The sequence below is a fragment of the Cetorhinus maximus genome, chromosome 25 (genome assembly GCF_964194155.1).
Source record: "Cetorhinus maximus chromosome 25, sCetMax3.hap1.1, whole genome shotgun sequence".
NCBI lineage: Eukaryota > Metazoa > Chordata > Chondrichthyes > Lamniformes > Cetorhinidae > Cetorhinus > Cetorhinus maximus.
In genome coordinates, this window is record NC_135903.1 from 38664845 (window position 1) to 38676989 (window position 12145).

Consider the following 12145-nt stretch of genomic DNA (forward strand, 5'->3'; position numbering starts at 1 on the left):
CACCTTCAGAGATTTGTGTACAAACATCCCCAGGTCTCTCTCTCTCTTCTTGCACCCCTTCAGAACTGCGGCGGGGGTAAGGCCGTGAGATGCAGCAAGCTGTTCAAAAGTCCACTGACTTCAATGGGACAGGAAAATCCTGCTGGCAGGAGGGGGCTGTAAAATTCTTCCCCTGGTCACTGTTAGCGAGACTCTTCAGTGACATTGGAGCCTCACATTGGGCCATAGTATTACACAGAACTTACAGTACAGAACCGGCCATTTGACCAGTTGGTCTAGGCCAGTATGTATGCTCCACATGAACCTCCTCTCACCCTTTTTCATCTAACCCCACCTTTATTGCTTATAATAAATGGGTTGGTACTCTGCTTCTCTCTGTTTTCACACCAGGAGTGCTAAAAATTATAGCCCAGTTTCTGACCCATATTTGACTCTACTTCGGCATCCTGTTGATTATTGTTTAAAGTGACAGGTAGCAAAACGTTTTAAAGAATTAAATGAGTGCAGACTTGCACTTAGGCTGGGCATCCAGACTTCAGTATAGCACCACATCCACTCAGTAGCAACATAGCACCATTCAGTCCCTCAAGCCTGTTCCACCATTCAGTCAGATCGTAGCTGATCTGTCCCTCAGCTCACCTTCGTTCCCTACCTTGATACCTGGGGCTAAACAAACCTGCCAATCTCCATCTTGAAAATTCAATTAACCCCTCAGCATCCACAGCTTTTTTAGGGGAGAGAGTTCCAAATTTCCATGACCCTTTGTGTGAAAAGGGGTGTCTGAATTTCCCTCCTGAATAACCTAACTCTCATTTTAAGATTCTGGCCCCTTGTACTGCACTCTGTCACAAGAGAGGGGAGGTGGTGGTGTAGTGGTAATGTCACTGGGCTAGTAATCCAGAAGCCCAGGCTAATAATCTGGGGGACATGGGTTCAAATCCCACCACAGCAGCTGATGGAATTTAAATTTGATTAATTCATCTGGAATATAAACCTAATCTCCATATTGGTGACCATGACAACCATCATTAGAGAAGGAAATCTACCGTGCTTGTATGGTCTGGCCTGTGTGTGACTCCAGGCCCACTACAATGTGGTTGACTCTTAACTGCCCTCTGAAATGGCCTAGCAAGCCACTCAGTTCAAGAGCAATTAGGATGGGCAACAAATGCTGGTCTTGCCAGTGACGCCCACATCCCATGAATGAATAAAAAAGAAAGGAAATGGTTTCTAATCTTATTGAATCCTTTTGCTGTTTTGAAAACATTGATTAGATCGGTGGTTTTCAAATGATTTTGTCCATGGAGCAATCGGGCAGGAAAAAAGACCACGCAGACCACCCACCGGTCCCACCACACCCACTTTCACTTGTCACCACAAAACAACTCCCCAGGATTAACGAGAACTTATGAAAACTATGAATATCGCATTGAATTTTTTTCATGACTAAATATAATCAATTTATGTGCATTTTTTTAAAATTAAAAATCAGTAAATTATTAATTCGTGCCAGAAATGTAAGTGCAGAAATTTCCATGTGGTAAACATCAATACTACAAGAGAACAGGTTTATTTGAAACGTTCTAATATATATGTTATATTTTGATTTGCCCATTACTGACTCCATTTCCTCCCTATGGCGACACACCACACTTAGCTAAAACCAGATAACTTAATCATACCCTGTTGATAGCCCAGGGTTAGGAACACCCAAGCTAAACAATTTTTTTTTAAAAATCTCTCCCCTAATCATCACGTCATACCACATTCCTAGATTGGGAAGGAAAGTGGGTAGACTGCTTACAGGGTTGTCTCTCCAACCGTCTAAAAGCACATGAATGAGAAAAGATGCAGAATCTCATTTAGTGTGTTTAACAGTGTGCATTAGAGCAGAATGATCACGCAGAGTAGTACAGCACGGTTCCTAATGGCACCCCAATCTTTTTGTCTTTTACTCTTCCTTTCTCTTTGAACAGATTTCTTTCAGCAAATAAAACTTAATGATACATAGATGAGTAATTTGAGACATGACATGTGGTGAGTGGTGCGTGGCTTGGGAGGAGCAAGTGACTTTGGACCTATTGGTTCCCAGAGCTCTCTGCCACTGAGACCTTTTCTCCCCTCATAACCAGGTCTGGTGTAGACTCATTGTCAGGGATTGGTCACTGATTAGTCAACAACTCCATTCCAAGCCGATACCAGGATGATGGAAAGTGAACAGGAAGGGCTTTGGTATTTTCATACTAAGTCATGGTTGCCACATATGATTAAATGTATTCCTGGAGATTTCATCACATGACTTACCTCCACACCCCAGCCATTCGTCAGCCAACACATCCGGCCTTGTGACGTACCACCTTCCTACGCTGATCGGAAAGCAAAAAGCAAAGAAAAATGTTCAAAGTAAATGTCAAAAAAAACAATCTTTTTCAATGTCCCAGTGATTTTTCTCGAGTTGCACAGGGCAGTGTCCTGGAGGCTCCAGGCTCATCCTGGAGGGTTGGCAACCCTATTTCCCATCCGGCAATTCCTTGTTCTCTTTCTTTCATTCTCTCATCCTCTATTGCAGTCTTAATTATATTCTCTTTCTTTTCATCCCCTTATTCTTTCCATCTCTCATCTCTCTGACATTCTCCTATTCTCCCTTCTCTCTGTTTTTCTTCACCTTTTGCCTTTTCTCTGTCTCATTCTTTCACTTCCAATGGACAGACAGTTCTGGCTCACTTTCCACACTCAGTTTCCCTGTCTGTTTAATATTTTTTCATCTACATGTCCCTTATATTGCTGAAAGAGGTAGGCAGGGTGGTGGCGGGGTGATGGTCCATGGTATGGTAGAGAAGGAGGCTAATGTTAACATTCAGAGTGTGTGCAATAAGAACATGAGATTACTATCAACATCCTGGGGGTTACCATTGACAGAAACTGAACTGGACTAGCCATATAAATACTGTGGCTACAAAAGCAGGTCAGAGGCTAGGAATCCTGCTGCGGGTAACCCACCTCCTGACTCCCCAAAGCCTGTCTACCATCTACAAGGCACAAGTCAGGAGTGTGATGGAATACTCCCCACTTACCTGAATGAGTGCAGCTCCAACAACACTCAAGAAGCTTAACACCATCCAGGACAAAGCAGCCCGCTTGATCAGCACCCCATCCACAAACATTCACTCCCTCCACCACCAGCACACAGTAGCAGCAGTGTGTACCATCTACAAGATGCACTGCAGCAATTCATCAAGGCTCCTTAGACAGCACATTCCAAACCCACGACTGCTACAACCTAGAAGGACAAGGGCAACAGATAGATGGGAACACTACCACCTAGAAGTTCCCCTCCGAGCCATTCACCATCTTGACTTGGAAATATATCACCGTTCCTTCACCATTGCTGGGTCAAAATCCTGGAACTCCCTTCCCAACAGCACTGTGGGTGTACCCACACCACGTGGACTGCATTACCCTGGGTCTCTGGATTATTAATCCAGTGACAATACCACGACGCCATTGCCTCCCTGTACGAAAGTAAACTGGCAAGAAAACAGCAAGAGCTTCAACAGGTATATAAAAGGAAAGAGAGTGGCTAAAGTGAGCATGGGACCCTTGAAGGATGTGACTGGAGAATTGATAACAGGGAACAGGGAAATGGCTGATAAGTTAAACCAATATTTTGCATCAGTCTTCACGTTAGAGGACACTATAAACATCCCAAAGATATCAGATAAGCAAGGAGCTAATGGGAGGAACAATCCTGTAACATGCTCCATCACGAGGGACAAAGTATTTGACAAACTAATGGGACTAAAGGCAGACAAGTCACCAGGACCTGATGGCCTGCATCCAAGGTTTTTAAAGGAAGTGGCTGCAGAGATGGTGGAGGGATTGGTCGAAATATTCCAGAGCTCACTGGATTCTGGGAGGGTCCCCGTGGATTGGAAAACTGCTAATGTGATGCCCCTGTTCAAGAAGTGGGGGGAGACAAAAAGCAGGAAACTGTAGGCCAGCCAGCCTAACATCTATCATTGGGAAAATGCTAAGAGTCCATCATTAAAGAAGAAATAGCAGGACATTTGGAAAAACTTAACACAATCAAACAGAGTCAACATGGTTTGGTGAAAGGGAAATCATGTTTAACAAATTTGCTAGATTTCTTTGAGGATATAACAAGCAGAGTTGATAAAAGTGAAACCAGTAGATGTAGTGTATTTGGATTTCCAGAAGGCATTCAATAAGGTGCCGCATAAAAGGTTATTGCAGAAGATAGGAGCTCACAGTATTGGGGGTAATGTATTAGCATGGATTGAGGATTGGTTAACACACAGAATACAGAGAGTCGGGATTAATGGGTCTTTTTCAGGTTGGAAAGACATAACTAGTGGAGTGCCACAAGGATCAGCCCAAGGGCCTCAATTATTTACTATCTATATTAATGACTTGGAGGAGGGGGCAGAGTGTAATGTATCCAAATTTGCTGATGATACAAAAATAGGTGGGAGGGCATGTTGTGATGAGCACATAAGGAATCTGCAAGGGGATATAGATAGGTTGAATGAGTGGACAAAAACTTGGCAGATGGAGTTTAATGTAGGAAAGCGTGAGGTGATGCACTTTAGTAGGAAGAATCAAAAGGCAGGCTATTATTTAAATGGAGAGAGACTCCAAAAAAGTGCAGCACAGAGGGATCTGGGTGTTCTTGTGCATGAAACACAAAAGGTTGGCATGCAGGTGCAGCAAGTAATTAAGAAGGTAAATGGAATTTTGGCCTGTATTGTTAGGGGGTTGGAGTTTAAAAATAGGGAAGTCTTGTTACAACTGTACAGGGTGTTGGTGAGGCCGTACCTGGAGTACTGTGTATAGTTTTAGTCCCCGTATTTAAGAAAGGATATACTGGCATTGGAGGCAGTTCAAAAGAGATTCACTAGGCTGATTCTAGGGATAAAGGGGTTGACTTATCAAAAACGGCTAAATAGGTTAGGCCTTTATTCATTAGAGTTTAGAAGAATGAGGGGTGACCTTATTGAAACATACAAGATTCTGAGGGGGCTTGACAGGGTAGATGTTGAGAAAATGTTTCTACTAGTGGGGGAATCTCGAACTAGGGACATAGTTACAGAATAAGGGGACACTCATTTAAGACTGAGATGTGAAGGAATTTCTTTTCAGAGGGTAGTGAATACCTGGAATTCTTTACCCCAGAGAGTTGTGGAGGCTAGATCACTGAAAGTACATAAAGAGGAAGTAGTTAGATTTTTGAAATATCAGGGAGTTGAGGGCTATGAGGAGCTGGCACGAAAGAGGAATTGAGGCCTGGGGAAGATCAGCCATGATCTTATTGAATAGTGGGGCAGGCTTGAGGGGCTGAATGGCCTACTCCTGCCCCTATTCCTTATGTTCTTATGTGAACCAATCCTCCATCCATGCTAATATATCATCCCCAACCCCATCTTGTGAAGTAACCTTTTCTGTGGCACCTTTATTGAATGCTGTTTGGAAATCCAAGTATACCACATCTGCAATGTTTGCCGCTCTGAGCCTAATGACCATTTTCCACTCACCACAGGGAATGGCAAGTGCGAATGCGGGGAGTGTAGTTGCTTCTCGAATTGGATCAACAGTTACTGCAACTGCACCACCAAGACTGACAGCTGCATGACCGCTTTAGGGTCCATCTGCAGCAGGCGGGGCAGCTGTGTGTGTGGGAAGTGCGTTTGCCAAGGCGGGGCCTATGGAGACCGCTGTGAGAAATGCCCCACCTGCCCTGATGCCTGCTCCTCTAAAAGGTAAGTCCAGTTCCCCCGCCACAACTCGTCCACACCACGGAAGGAAGAATCGGTCAGTCTGGTAGCTGCTACTCTTCGTTTTTGGACTCCATTGAACTTTCCAATTGCAGACTTGATTGGCATTCACAAACTCGAACTTCCTTTTTAAGAACGTTAGAGATAGGAGTAGGAGTAGGCCATTCAGCCCTTCTACTTTGCTCCGCTGTTCAATGAGATCATGGCTGATCTCCTACTTCATCACCGTTTCCTTGCGCCATCCCCATATCCCTTGGGCCAGGATTTGACATCGCTCCCCCTCCCCCTCCCCCACACCCGGTGGGATATTACGATCCTGCCGATCTGAATGGAGATTTAAATGGCTCACCGCATCCGCCAAGGGGAGACACGCTGAGGCAGAGCCATAAAATCCTGGCCTTGAGGTTTTTAATGTGTATAAATCTATCAATATCTGTCATGAACATACTCAATGACTGAACCCCCACAGCCCTCTGGGGCAGAGAATTCCAAAGATTCGCCACCCTCTGAGTGAAGAAATTTCTCCTCCTCTCAGTCTTATTCTGAGACTGTGTCCCCTGGTTCTGGAACCCCCTCGCCAAGGGAGACATCCTTCCTGCATCTACCCTGTCGAGCCCTGTGAGAATTTTGTATGTTTTGAATGAGATCATCTCTCATTCTTCTAAACTCCAGAGAATAAAGCCCAGTCTATTTAATCTTTCCTTTATAGGACATTCACTCCATTCCAGGAATTAGTCTGACCTTTGCAAAGGACAAGTGGGGAATTTGCCCCATCCCATTTGGGGGGTCATCAGAAGGAAGGAGTTTGTTGCTGTCCAGAGCCTTGTATTAGCTGTGGCTCAGTGCCGGCATTATCCTCTGAATCACAGAGTCAGAGACTTGAGCACAACATTCAGGCTGACATTCCATTGCAGCATTGAGGGGAGTGCTGCACTGTCAGGGGTGCTGTCTTTCAGATGAGATGCTAAACTGAAGCCCTTGTTTGCTCTCTCAGGTGGATGCAAAATATCCCATGGCACAATTTCGAAGAAGAGTCTTGGCCAATATTTAACACTCAATTAAAAGCACTAGAAATGTATCGAGTCATTATCTCTTTTGTGTTTGTGGGGATCTTGCTGTTAGCAAATTGGTTGCCATATTTCTTATATTACAACAGCACACACAGTTCAGAAGTGCTTCATTGTTTTGGGGGGCTCCTGAAAAGGCAATGACATTATAGAAATGCAAGTTTTTCTTTACAGCAGGCAGACTGAACAAAAAATAAATAAAGAGGAACGCCAATTGAAAAGCCCATTTAAAGAACAAATTTCTAGGTACACACCAATGCACCAGGTCAGGAGAAGATTAGGTTTGATTGTGATGTCCTCCGTGGTGGGATAACCTGTTGATGTTCAGACCGCAAACCCAATCAGCGCCAACATCAGTAAGGGCCAGGAGAGGGAAGAGAGATAATTTGAGAACAATTTGCTTCAAAAATAATGAGTTGAGTTTCACAGAAGTGTAAATTCTCTGCTTTTGTTCAATCTCCCTTTTCCCTCACAGGGACTGTGTCAAGTGTAAGGTGTTTAACACTGGGGAACTGATGGAGAACGGCACATGCGACCAGGTGTGCACAGACGAGATTCGAAAGGTGAAGACTCTGGGTAAGTTTACAAAGCGACATGTTGGATTAAGCTACCAGCCGTCCTGCCTATTGGCTATCTGATCAGGACAGGGTACCTCCTGGACACAGCGTCACCATTAAACCCTCCCCCATGGGCACAGTGTCACCCAATAAACCCTCCCCCATGGGCACAGTGTCACCCAATAAACCCTCCCCCACAGGCACAGTGTCACCATTAAACCCTCCCCCATGGGCACAGCGTCACCCAATAAACTCTCCCCACAGGCACAGCGTCACCCAATAAACCCTCCCCACAGGCACAGTGTCACCCAATAAACCCTCCCCCACAAGCACAGTGTCACCCAATAAAGCCTCCCCCATGGGCACAGTGTCACCCAATAAAGCCTCCCCATGGGCACAGCATCACCCAATAAACCCTCCCCATGGCACAACACCACCCAATGAACCTACCTCATAGGCAGAGCATTGCTTGATAATATTTCTCCCCCCCCCACCACCCCACCTACAGCAGGGTAGAAATTCCCCAATGGATATTGGATCAAATTGAGTAATATTGATCGATTGCTCATTCTATGTAGCTGCTGATACTCTGTTTCATTTTAGTCGATACAATTAAATACCTGGGGCTGTGTATAACGGTGGCCAATCCTATACCACACAATTTGCACCAGTGCTTGAGACGAATTTCTACACCATTGTTACCCAATAACTCTTCCCCTGGGCACACACTGAATCCTGAGTCAGTGCTAGATTGTAGGTGACTGACTTCCTGGTGAAGGGCAGCTTGTCTACCTTTAGTAATAGAAACAGAAAATAGTGGAAATGCTCCTCAGCACCTGTGGAGAGAGAAGAAGGCGTTGATGTTTCAGGTCAATAGCCTTTAATCCGAGCTGGGAAAAGTTAGAAATGTAATATAGGTTTTAAGTAGGTGACAAGGGGAGGGTGGAAAAAAACAAAAGAGTGCCTGTGACAGGGCAGGAGACGGTACCACAAAAGAGTTGGTAGGAATAGCCGAACGGACTAATGGGACAAGTAAAGAAACAAAAGGTAGGTCCAGAGGAGGTGTGAATGGCGGAGTAATGAACATCTGCTGTCCAAAAGCAAAAACAAGAAAAACAAGATTGACACATGCAAAGAAAAGGAAACAAAATGCTGTGGCCAGAGATTAGGGCCTAAAGTTGTTGAACTCAATGTTGGAAGGCTGCAAAATGCCTAATCAAAAGATGAGGTGCTATTCCTCAAGCTTATACCAATTATCGTTGGAACATTGCAACGGGCCAAGGACAGAGATGTCAGCATGAGAGCAAGTTAGAGAATTAAAATGACAGACCATGAGAAGCTTGCTTGCGGACTAAACAGAGGTGTTCTACAAAGCGATTACCCAATCTGCGTTTGATCTCCCCAGTGAAGAGGAGACCACATTGTGAGCAGAAAATACAGTATACTGAATTGAAAGAAGTACAGGTAAATTGCTGCTTCACCTGGAAGGAGTGTTTGGGGCCTTGGATGATGAGGAGATAAAAGAAAACGTGTTACATCTCCTGCACTTGCACAGGAAGGTGTTGTGAGAAGGGAAGGGCTGTTTGGGGGTGAGTGAGGAGTGGACCAGGGTATCACAGATGGAACATTCCCTTCAGAATGCTGACAGAGAGGGGAGGGGAAGATGTGTTTGGTGGTGGCATCAAGCTGGAGCTGGCACAAATAGTGGAGGATGATCTGTTGAATAGAGGCTGGTGAGGTGGAAGGTAAGGACAAGGGTAACCCAATCATGGTTCTGCGAGGGAGGGGAAGGAGTGAGAGCAGAAGTGCAGGAAAATGATGAGACGTGGTGGAGGGCCCTGTCGACCACAGTTGGGTGGGGAGCCCTCAGTTGAGGAAAAAGAAAGACACAGTGGTAGGAGGTGGCAGTGAAACTATTGGAAAAATTTCTGAGGGACAGGATTAATCTCCACTTGGAGAGGCAGGGATTAATCAGGGATAGTCAGCATGGCTTTGTCAGAGGGAGACCATGTCTAACAAATTTGATTGAATTTTTCGAGGAGGTGACTAGGTGTGTAGGTGAGGGTAGTGCAGTTGGTGTAGTCTACATGGACTTCAGTAAGGCTTTTGACAAGGTCTCACATGTGAGAATGGTCAAGAAGGTAAGAGCCCATGGGATCCAGGGCAATTTGGCAAATTGGATCCAAAATTGGCTTAGTGGCAGGAGGCAGAGGGTGATGGTCGAAGGTTGTATTTGCGATTGGAAGCCTGTGACGAGTGGTGTACTGCACGGATTGGTGCTGGGATGCTGTTTGCAGTGCACATTAATGATTTAGGTGTGAATATAGGAGGTATGATCAATAAGTTCGCAGATGACACGAAAATTGGTGGTGTGGTAAATAGCGAGGAGGAAAGCCTTAGATCACAGGATGATATAAATGGGCTGGTCACATGGGCAGAACAGTGGAAAATGGAATTTAATCCTGAGAAATGTGAGATGATGCATTTTTGGAGGACTAACACGGCAAGGGAATTCGAAATAAATGGTAGGTCCCTAGGAAGTGCAGAGGATCAGAGAGACCTTGGTGTACGTGTCCATAGATCCCTGAAGGCAGCAGCAAAGGTAGATAAGGTGGGTAAGAAGGCATATGGGATACTTGCCTTTATTAGCCGAGGCATAGAATATAAGAGCAGGGAGGTTATAATGGAACTGTATAAAATGCTAGTTAGGTCACAGCTGGAGTACTGTGTGCAGTTCTGGTCGCCACACTATAGGAAGGATGTGATTGCCCTGGAGAGGATGCAGAGGAGATTCACCAGGATGTTACCTGGGTTGGAGCGTTTCAGCTATGAAGAGAGACTGGATAGGCTAGGGTTGTTTTCCGTAGAGCAGAAAAGGCACTGACTCTCTAAGTCAGGGATCCTGACAGAGGCATACAAAATTATGAGGGGAATAGATAGGGTAGATAGGAAGAAACTTTTCCCCTTGGCGGAGGTGTCAATAACCAGGGGGCACAGATTTAAGGTAAGGGGCAGGACTTTTAGAGGGGCTTTGAGGAAATTTTTTTTCACCCAGAGGGTGCTTGGAATCTGGAACGCACTGCCTGAGGGGGTGGTGGAGGCAGGAACCCTCACAGCATTTAAGAAGTATTTAGATGAGCACTTGAAACACCATAGCATACAGGGCCACGGGCCCAGTGCTTGAAAATGGGATTAGAATAGATAGGTACTTTATGGCCGGCATGGACACGATGGGCCGAAGGGCCTGTTTCTGTGCTGTATAACTCTATGACTCTATGACATATTGGAAACGCCAGAATATATATGACGAAGACAGAGAAACTGGGGGAATGGAATGGAATCCTCCCGGGATGCAAGGTATGAGCAAATGTAGTCTCCCTTCAGTGCTGCCTCTTGCCAGCTGAGCCACAATGAGGTGTATGGTGAACACAAACTCCTCTCCTTCACCCGCTCCACCCCCCCCACTCCCAACCATATGTCCCCTGCTCTGTTAGCTCCGAGCTCTGATTCCAAACTTTCACCATTCATCAAATTAGTCACTTTGAAGGAGATTTTTAAAAATTACTCCAGGTTAGTTTATCAATGAAACAGAGTGTGAGAACTCACTTTAGCAGCTAACACCTCACATCCTGTAGACGCTAAGCTAGTGCAAGTTGTATAACATTAGATGGGATGAGTTCATCAGAGACAAGTAGCTCTTGTTTTGAAAGGCATGTTTGTGCGTGTGTGTGTATACTGTATATTCATCAGCTTTCTTTCATGCTAGTCCCAGGAAATCAACCTGAACAATACAATTCCCTGTACACCCTAACATGGGAAATAACTTCAAACTATACTGAGCCCTTCGACACTAACAGAGGTAGTCGGTGTTGCTGTTTGATCCATAAGGGAGTTACTGACAACCTGACTGTCAAAGTCTTCCAAATGGGACAATTCCATCTATAAATTAACACTAGACCAACAGGCCTGTGCATGTTGAGATTTGTCAGCTAGAAGCTGGGCTACACTGCTCAGCAGGGCCTAACACTGGCTATCGAACACGGCAAGCAGCTTCCAACTCCGGGGCTGGGGAGGGGAGGGGGAAGAAAGAGGCTTTATACTGTCTCAGAGGCTATATCCCTCTCTACCCTTTCTTTTAGCATCTTCTCTGACTGCTGCAGTGCTCTTCTGAAGAGGCTAGAATTCATGCCAATGCCCACTGCCCCTCAACAGTTTAACCAGCGCTTGGGATGGTAAATGTCCATTCCAGGAGTTTGGGTACATGACACCATGGGGGACTTAATCCTGTCAGACCTGGCACCCCTGCAGTGAACAATCTGCTTCCCCCCCGCCCCCCATCCCTCTAAGTCAGGGATCCTGAGGCCAATTGTAGCACCACAGTTGGAGTTAGCTAACTGTTGTGGATCTATAAATACTGCTGGATATCCAGAGGATGCCATAATTGGTCTCAGTGTGTCTGGGTCCAAGGTTCCCACTTACAAATTCTTAACTAGTGACTCCTGCTGCCAAGTGTGAAATAAGAGAGAGGCTGAGATTTGGCTTTGATTTGGCATCTCCCTCAACCCAGGCTCAAATATCTTCTCACCATTTAGGCCCACCGCTGAGAAATGGCAGCATGGGTGAACTAACTGAGCTTTTGCTTTGTGAAACCGAAGCTTTAAGTGAGTTAGTACCTGAGCAGGGAAGGGGAGATACTGAGGAAATAAAACAACTGACCTCCAAGAAGGCA

General features: G+C 45.4%; 1 protein-coding gene across 1 annotated transcript in view; it reads left to right on the plus strand.

Annotated features, from left to right (window-relative positions):
• The window catches only part of LOC144668068 (integrin beta-3-like), a 90705-nt gene that overhangs the window by 62832 nt on the left and 15728 nt on the right, over positions 1 to 12145 (plus strand). The window contains exons 11-12 of the mRNA XM_078529834.1: positions 5558 to 5777; positions 7335 to 7435. Coding sequence (XP_078385960.1) covers positions 5558 to 5777; positions 7335 to 7435 — 321 coding nt within the window. The remainder of the gene's footprint in view (positions 1 to 5557; positions 5778 to 7334; positions 7436 to 12145) is intronic.